Here is a 9,575-nt window from a genome sequence, read left to right as displayed (position 1 = left end):
GTATCAATCATTAATCATTTACCATTGTTGAACCAGTTGACAGAATAATCTTTGAATCACATCTAGGTTACTTTGACTAGAATATTAATCTACACAGATTATCAGTACTTTAATTAGTCTACTGTTGTTCTGTACTATTCTTGTTATTTGCTTAAAGCTGTTTCACAGTTCTGTAACCACTCAGAAGCTTGTGGGTCCTGTTGGACCCTGCCTTAGTTCTATGTTCAGTTCTGCACGTACGCCGGCCTGTAACAACACACACACTTAATAAGAACAGAAAGGTCGTCTTAGGACAGTCTCTCTGAGACCTACACTATTCACAAAATGCACAATGTATTACACACTTGTTTTTCTCTAAAGTAGCAGTTTATGTCCATATTAGGTAAACTCTCTGAACAGGCCCTGTTTGACATACACACACAATAGACACGAATAGAGATACACACCACACACACACACATCTGGAGGCCATATAGGGGAACTTTCTGAGTTCTCCCTGACTGATACCGATCATGTGACTTGACGTCATCATTGTAATAAAACCCTTGTGAAGAAACTGTTCGGGGGAGATCAGCGCTTAGAGCCTTGTACTGCTCATCTTCCCCATATGTACATATGTATAATAAAATCACTATTCTGACATTCACTATATCACAGTCGTAGTCTCTTCCTCAAAATCCGAACCATGACAGGTTCCTCTAGTTTAACCGTCTTAAACCCACGTCTGAGGCAGGGTTCATCATACTCTGGGTAGGTCTCCTCTGGGTAACCTTCCCAGTCTGCACCGTATGGGACCTCCTCGGCCTCCATCTCTGGGGAGGCTCCCTCCAATCTGCTCTCTTGAATAAGCTGTGTGATCTGTCTCAGCTGCCTGAGTAATTTCTCCTCCTTTTTTGACGTGGTGGTTTTACTCCTCCTTCGTCTACCACTCCCAGAACTATTGTTCCTCCTGGACACAATCCTCTCCATCATCTCTTCAGGTTGGAGAAGTCTCTCCTGCAGCCTGGCAACCTCATTAGCAGTGATTGTGTTCTTCCTGGTTCCCACGGTTACTGCAGAGTTCTTCCCTGGTTTATTAGCCTTCCCCCTACATGTCAGCTTATGTATGATGTAAAGGATGTAAAGAAGGATCCCAAAGCCATATAAGGGTATCACTTGAGTCATCAGGTTGTACTTTCTGCCTCGTCTTGTTTTGTTTTTTTTGTTGTTGTTGTTTGTTTTTTTTTCAGTTGTTACAGACGGGACAGACATGAGTGAGGGATAGGAAAGGGAGAGAGAGAAAGGGGAAGGAAAAGAAAAACAGAAGGGGAGAGGGACAGTGAGAAAGGAGGAGAAAAAAATCTCCTGGATCACCTGTTGGGAGAAGAATAGAAAACAAGCAAAAAACAAAGCAACATACTAAACACAACACCATCGCATTAATCTAGCTAAGTGTAAACAGCAGTAAATACTAAATATTCAATGTTGTTGTGCAGCACGCAGGACAGACAGCGCACAATGTGCTTTGAAGTAGCAGCCAAGAAAGGTGTAATTTAAGTCTACGAGCAGTAGGGATGGGTACCGGTGTCCGGTACCATGATGGCACCGGTTCTGACATAAACGGTAGTAACCAGACCGAAAAGCAGCGCACATTTCGGTGCTTTTTTTTCCTGAGCTGTGATACACTTTAGATTCTAGCCAATCATTTTACGTTTCCGAGGATAGTAGGCGGGTCCAGCGGGACAATGTTCTTTTTAAACTTTGTTAAAAGTCATTGTGGTTTTGATCTGACCTATGTATGAAATGGATCTGACGTTGAGGGGCCGTCATTAAATTTAAGCCCTGATGGTATAAAATATCTGTATACAGTGTTGGGGAGTAACAGAATACATGTACCGCCGTTACGTATTTCAAATACAAAATATGAGTAACTGTATTCCGTTACAGTTACCGTTTAAAAAGCTGGTATTCAGAATACAGTTACTTTGTTGAAATAAATGGATTACACTGGGGTACTTTCCTGTTTCATTTTGTCGCGGGTCAGGACTGTTTGGGTTTTGTTTGACAGCTACGTTCTTTTGTTCCAGGCGGCAGCGTTGCGGTTGCCATGGTTACAGGGCGACGCTCTCTCTCTCTCTGCGACTGTGTGTTTCCTGGGTGAGAGAGCGCCTTTTCGTTGTTGTTGTTGTTGTGCTAAGCTAACAGGCAGAATGCTACAAGCATAGCTCTAAAGAATGTAGCATCATGTTCAGTGTAGTCCGTGCTGCTGGGAGAATGGACTGCCATACACGTTATGTGTCTGTGAGCGCGAGGAGGGAGAAAAAGGAAAGGTACGAGCAGTCATCGAGCAGAAACGGGAGCTGGAAGCATGTAAATATAATAATAACCACTGCAGCCAAGAAGAGAGCCTGACGAGCCCAGTTGTAAGTAAGCTGTTAAGACTCGACTGTACACTGTGTTCGTGTTTTCCTCCGAAAACAACAAGTTCCGTTGGAGCAGCCTTTCAACGCCTCTCTCTGTCTGTCGCAAGAAAAGTTGACCCAGACAACAAAGTAGAGCTATTTTTCGGCTACGAGCCGACAGGGACCCCGCCGTATTAGTCAGAGGTCCCTTTACTACAGTTCGGAGTCGCGGACCTTCAGTAATAATAGTAATAAATCACAGCAATAGTACATTCACGTTGTTGTAAAAAGCATGATAATATATTAAGTAATCCAAAGTATTCAGAATACGTTACTGTCATTGAGTAACGTAACGGAATACGTTACAGAATACATTTTGGGGCATGTAATCTGTATTCTGTAATGGAATACATTTTAAAAGTAACCTTCCCAACACTGGCTGTTTATGCTTTGATTAAGTCAGAGATCAGCGTCGTCTGCGAACGGAGCTGGTCTTCCCACGCGTGTATTTCATTAAAATCATTGTTTGACCAAGCTCTTGGACCATGGTTGTTTGTACTCTCCTTCCTCAATATTTGAACCTTAACACCTCTGAGGACTCACACGTGTGTGCTTCAGCCCACACACATATATGAAGCACTGCGACCTCACACAGAACTATTTTACACATCCAACCAGAACACAACCTAATCATTTATATAGTTTACTAAGTTCAGCTTCACCTGAACATCAGTGATGAAGCTGCTCTGACTCCATCACAGCTCACAGCTGTTGGAATGAGTCAAACAATGAAGAAGGTTCAGAAACAGCTGATGATTTTACAGAAACATGATGCAAACATGAAAATGGACACATGATTTTTTATTAACAGACACCGTTTATGTTTCACTCTGCATGACATCATCAACACTGTGACACCAGGGGGCGCTCATCACCAGCCTGAGGAAGTGTGCAGTGATAATGGGGGGAGACGCAGTATTGTGTGTACTACAGTTGGACAGAAGGAAAAACTTCTGAAAATATTTTCATCCTTCCCAAAAGTGTTTAAGTCAAATGTTAAAAACATATAAGTACAATAAAATACAGGGTCTTACATAAAACTTGTAACGCAGTTGTGCACTGAGCACCTTTCCAATGTTCCTTCCTCAGATGATTGTCCAGCTGCTGAACACATTAACATCTGTTATGTAAATGTAGCCGGGAACCAACCTGAGTACTGCTGGGAAAATACAAAGATCAAAGTGCTGTATTATCTTATTTATGTTGAATGTTGACTCAGATCCACACCACGATTTATGAAATAATAGAACTAAAATAACAACAATTGTCTGCTTCTTTAAAATTTCTTTTATTACATCAAACCAGTGAAAACTGAAAAAAACAAAGAGCTGTTAGTATGTTTAGACCAACTTTGAGACAGAGACTGTAAAGTTCTGCACTTTAAATCCTGCCTGTGTTCCTGCAAATGATTCACACTGAAAGTATCTTAGTTTAGTATTAAGTGAGCCACAAAGCAGCCTAATAGCTTAAAAAAACAGTAAAAGTAAATGAAATTGCCAGTTTCAGTGTAATTCAGACTAAAGTCCAGCTGCAGATAAGGAATACCATTAAGTCAACAGTGTCTGAGTGAGTAGGCAGGGATAGCTCAGTAGGTAGAGTGGTGGCCCCATGATCGGAAGGTTGGGGGTTCGATTCCCCTGAACAGCTACCCTGAGGTACCCCTGAGCAAGGTACGTCCCTACACACTGCTCCCCGGGCGCCCAATGGCTGCCCACTGGGTGAATGGGTTAAATGCAGATAGGGATTTTCCCCACGGGGACCAATAAAGTACACTTTTCTGGTTAAAGTCCCTGTTTTCTTTCACCGTTTGTTTGTTTTTTAGATTTGGAGTCTGTGGTTGGTTAGATTTAAGATGAGTCATTGTTTTTCTATCCATGGTAGGTACCACTACTGAGGCGAGGGTGGTTTAAGATGTCTGTAGAGTTTTATTCAACAAAGAAAGCACCATCCATTCGTCTCCAGTCTGTATGAAAAACAGGGGAAAGGTCAAATTAAACCTTTGAAATTCCTTTCACAATAAATCCATAAATAAACAAAATAAAACATAGAAAAGTTTAAACCCACTTTTCCATAAAGCTGTCAACAGGAAATGTTCCAGTAAACATGTCTGTGTTTCTGCTGTTTTCCTTTCATGCGTCCACAGCTGACAGGTAACCCTATTGGAGTCGCCATAGTGACGGGTGGCGTCTCAGCTTCAGCGTGTTGATGGGCACAGCCATGGTTACCACAGCTGGAGTTGGTGTACGGCGAGCTGTGAGAGGACAGAGATGGAGAACGCACATTTAACTCTTTAACAGGAGATCCGTTACGACTAACAGACGACTGCTGTCCACATGATGTCTTTGCAGCCCTTATGCTACAAAGACTGAGGTGCCACATAGTCGACACATACAGCTGATTATGATGCATGTTTTACTATTGCTATGTTCACATCATCTGCTTGGCTTTATTACTGAAAGCCTGGAGATCCTCTGACGTGTGCATGGCTGATGTGAAGTATGATTAGTCCTACATGACATCAACAACAGAGGCAATGAAAGCTTTGTTGTTAACAGGTTGTAGGTAAAGTCAAATGTCTACTTCTACACTTGTGTTGGGTAAAGTTCTTCTCACTGCAGCAGATTTATATCTGTGCTTTCACAGGGCGTGATGTGGAGCTCAGCGCTGAGGTGCAGGTCTCCTTGGAGACGGCATCCTGGCTGAAATATTATCATGCTTCCAAAACATTTCAGCTTTTATTTTGAAAGAAACGAATCCCCTTCTTCCTCTTTGTCTTTGTTCTTCAGAGGAGTGTCACCTGGACAAACTCAGGGCTGTTCTAGAGCCTTTCTTATTATTTGACTCCATAGAAATAAAACTGAATCGAATCAAACAAAAACTCCCAAACAGCTGAAACACTTTGCTTTATTCTCTTTTTTAACAAATACGTTGAAGTCCATCCATAACAACACAGCTGAGATCTCCTTTGTAATCAAGTGTTTCCATCCTTTGTACAGATCTGCATACAAAACAATCATTTACGTCCCACAGAAGTCTAGTTACACGTAACTATACAAGAACTGGTGAATGACAGAAACATAAGACACATGATCACAGGTGATAACAAAAAGAGAAAGAATTCATGTGTTAGTGATGTTTTTCAGCCCTGATGGCTCATGTTGGAGAAACAAGCTGAGGTATGTGGAAAGTTCACACACACAAGTGGGCGTGAGTGCACACACACAGAGAGAAACACAACTGAAGCATCTGTTTGCTGTTTCTGCTTTCATCATCTCTGCTGCTGTGTCAGGCTGGGGTCTCTCAGTGACGTGGTTGAGGTGAAGTATGACGAGTATCCCTGATTCAGTCCATGGAGACAAAGGGCAAAGAAAGCTGTTGTTAACAAACTCTATGGTGATGTGGCATTTAGCTCTGATTCTACGCTCTGCTGAATCCTTTTAACCTGTTCTGCTGATCAGTAAAGCTATACGTGCTGCAGCAGATTGACCTCATCTGTTTTCACAGGTGTGGACCTCAGCGCTGAGGTGCAGGAGAATTGCATTCAGTTCTCCCTGCAAACCAGCATCCAGCCTGAAAATATTGTGATCTTTCCCAGAAATGGTGCTCTTATCTCAGAGAAGAAGTTTGATGTAAATAATTTTTACATCAAAGGATTAAAGCCAAGAAGGCAGCGGGCCCAGATGGCATCAGCTCAAGGGTGGTCAGGTCCTGTGCAGACCTACTGTGTGGGGTGATGGAGCACCTCTTCAGCCTGAGCCTGAGGCTGGGTAGAGTCCCACAGCTCTGGAAAACCTCCTGTGTTGTACCAGTGCCAAAGACTTCACGCCCCAAGGACCTCGACAGCTACAGGCCGGTGGCTCTAACATCCCACCTGATGAAGACCCTGGAGCGGCTGGTCCTGGCTCAGCTTCGGTGCCTAACAAGCTCATCACTGGACCCACTTCAGTTTGCCTACCAGCCTGGCATTGGAGCGGATGATGCCGTCATTCACCTCCTACATCGTTCCCTCGCTCACCTGGAGACCGCTGGGAGCACTGTGAGAATCATGTTCTTTGATTTCTCCAGTGCCTTCAACACCATTCTTCCCTCGGTTCTAAAGGACAAGCTGGTGAACTCTGGAGTGGACCATCACCTCACTACCTGGATCCTGGACTACCTCACCGACCGACCACAGTATGTGAGGTCTCAGGGCTGTGTGTCGGACAGGGTCGTCTCCAGTACGGGGGCCCCACAGGGAACGCTTCTGGCTCCGTTCCTCTTCACCATCTACACTGCAGACTTCTCCCACAACTCCACCCAGTGCTTCCTGCAGAAGTTCTCTGATGACTCTGCAATAGTCGGCCTCATCACTGTTGGACAACATCTCCCACCCCATGCAGGAGACCCTGACAGCACTGAGCAGCTCCTTCAGTGGGAGACTGCGGCACCCACGGTGTGGGATGGAGAGATTTCGCAGGTCTTTCCTCCCCACTGCTGTCAGACTCCATAATAAAGACTTTTGCAGCTGATCAAACACACACATCCACACATGTGCAATAACACTAAGTGCAATAATCTTTTCTGGCATCGTTGTATTTTTACTCAGTGGTTTAAAGCATTTGTATTCTATTTTTATCCTATTGTATATTTTATTCTATTTATTCTACTGTATATAGTATTTTATTCTATTCTATTCTGTACAGTTGTGTACTGTATTTTATTCTTATTGTATTCAAATTTTGCTATATAACTTTTTCACTGTCCACTTCCTGCTGTGACAAAACAAATTTCCCACATGTGGGACTAATAAAGGTTATCTTATCTTATCTTATCATATCTTATCTTATCTTAACTGCAATCAAAAGTGATGTTATGCAAAGATCACTTTTCCATTTTCCTCTCTCTAGATGAGTCCCAGCTGCCTGACCTTGTGTCCAGGTGATCATCTCACCGAGGAGCTTTTAGTGTTCTGAAAATCTCACCTCCATGACCTGTTTCCTTTTTACTTTACTATCTCTGCTCTTTCTTTATTAACAATGCTCATAATATCACACAATTATATTCATCACCTGCATGTTTTTATCCACCTGCTGTTATAACCAAACAAATAAAAAGGATGAAATGCCTAAAATACTTTGATTTATTACATTTGAAACAAATATGAGAGCATCCCTAACAGCACAGCTGAGACCTTTGTTTTAATCAAACCTTTGTATCAACACACTTGTAAAGATTCATACACAAAAAATAATAGAATTAAATAAATATAAAATACAAGATGACTAAAAAATGCAGCCATGTTGTGAATTTGCATCTAAAAACATGCATGTTTCCCTTTGTACAGGCAGATTTACAGCAGACAAAGCAACACGCTGATCGACTTTGACCGCTGCAAAAACAAAACACCCACCAAGTCTGAAGTCGATCAGAGGAACTGTTGACAGACTGACAGACAAACATACAGTGGGGCAAAAAAGTATTTAGTCAGCCACCGATTGTGCAAGTTCCCCCACTTAAAATGATGACAGAGGTCAGTAATTTGCACCAGAGGTACACTTCAACTGTGAGAGACAGAATGTGAAAAAAATATCCATGAATCCACATGGTAGGATTTGTAAAGAATTTATTCGTAAATCAGGGTGGAAAATAAGTATTTGGTCACCTCAAACATGGAAAATCTCTGGCTCTCACAGACCTGTAACGTCTTCTGTAAGAAGCTTTTCTGTCCCCCACTCGTTACCTGTATGAATGGCACCTGTTTGAACTCATCATCTGTATAAAAGACACCTGTCCACAGCCTCAAATAGTCAGACTCTTCCAGGTTTTGGATGCAGGCTTTCAGTCTGTTTCGTTCATTTAACACTTCGGCTGTTTTCACCAGTTTTTGAGGATTCGATTTTCCCAACAAGTTTGTCAAATGATCCATGTTTGTCTGTGTAAGTTCCCATGAATTTCTAAAATTTGTGGTTTCCTCCATTCGCTCTTCATGCTGGCAGTTATTAAACAGGAAGTAAACAGGCTGACTGTCCTCATTTTTGCCACATTTAATGTTTGCAGCTTCAAGTACTTGAAGAGGGTTTTTAGGCCTGCTTCCATCTGAGTGTGTGATCAGAGCTATGATGTTTTTCTCCAAGTTCTTTCCAAACAGAGACATCGAGGGCTCATTCAGCAGCCGCGGAGTAGAAGCCGCGGAGTAGAAGCTTTCACATTCTGTCTCTCACAGTTGAAGTGTACCTCTGGTGCAAATTACTGACCTCTGTCATCATTTTAAGTGGAGGAACTTGCACAATCGGTGGCTGACTAAATACTTTTTTGCCCCACTGTACAGATGCTTGATTCATTTGTGCGATAAAATGTTCTTTATCCTGACAACTACTCCCTGATGGATCCCTGTCCTGTGACAGCAGCAAAGACTGTATCAGTATCATCAAAGCCACTTCAATAACCAGTGTTTAAAGCTCTCTAGCAGATGGACTTCAGTGCCAGCAGCCTCTGTCTGCTGTGTACAGAAGAAGTGTCACGGCTGCTGAGGCGAGCCATGTGGAGTTAGAAGAAGGACCCAAGATGCAGGCAGTGGATGAGATGTCGGTGAGTTTTTTTACACAGTGGTGAGAAGGCAAAACAGGCAAGAGGGAAGACAAAACTTAAGACCTGAACTGGGAAAGCTAAATGACAAACCTGAGATGAAACAAAAAGGGATGAGAAGCAGAGAGACGAGCAGGACATAGAGTAACACAGACTGACACGGCGTTACACAGACGAACCAGCAACAGGCAGGAGAACACACAGGGCTTAAATACACACACCAGTAATCAGGGGATGAGAGACAGGAGGGCAACACAGCTGGGAGGAATCAGAGCTGACGGGACAGGGGAAATGTAATCTGAACACACTCACATCAGACATGAACCTTCAGAATAAAACAGGAAACTAACAGACACAGAGAACCAGACAGGACACTGAACTTGACAGGCAGACTCATGAGCAGACACAATAACACCATGGACAGACAGAGGGAACACAGAGAAGTGGGAGCAGGCAGGCAAAGAACAGAAACCTAACAAATGGCAAAATCACAACAGAATACACACTCGGAATGAACAAAAGCATAAGGAAACACAAAACACTGAGTCCTCAGACTCAGGACCAGAAGGT

General features: G+C 42.9%; 1 protein-coding gene across 1 annotated transcript; it reads right to left on the bottom strand.

Annotated features, from left to right (window-relative positions):
* Positions 1 to 651: 651 nt before the first annotated feature.
* LOC120745403 (protein RIC-3-like) lies at positions 652 to 1,164 on the bottom strand. Its single transcript, XM_040050231.1, has one exon. It carries the CDS (start codon positions 1,162 to 1,164, stop codon positions 652 to 654), a length of 513 nt encoding a protein of 170 aa, XP_039906165.1.
* Positions 1,165 to 9,575: the final 8,411 nt, after the last annotated feature.

The sequence above is a fragment of the Simochromis diagramma genome, unplaced genomic scaffold, assembly GCF_900408965.1.
Source record: "Simochromis diagramma unplaced genomic scaffold, fSimDia1.1 OVJJ01000552.1, whole genome shotgun sequence".
Lineage (NCBI taxonomy): Eukaryota > Metazoa > Chordata > Actinopteri > Cichliformes > Cichlidae > Simochromis > Simochromis diagramma.
Note: the sequence above shows the minus strand (reverse complement) of the source record. Positions and strands in the feature narration are given on the sequence as shown.

Coding starts and splice junctions, on each gene's coding strand:
- LOC120745403 (XM_040050231.1), bottom strand. CDS start 1,164: ATGACTCAAGTGATACCCTTATATGGCTTTGGGATCCTTCTTTACATC.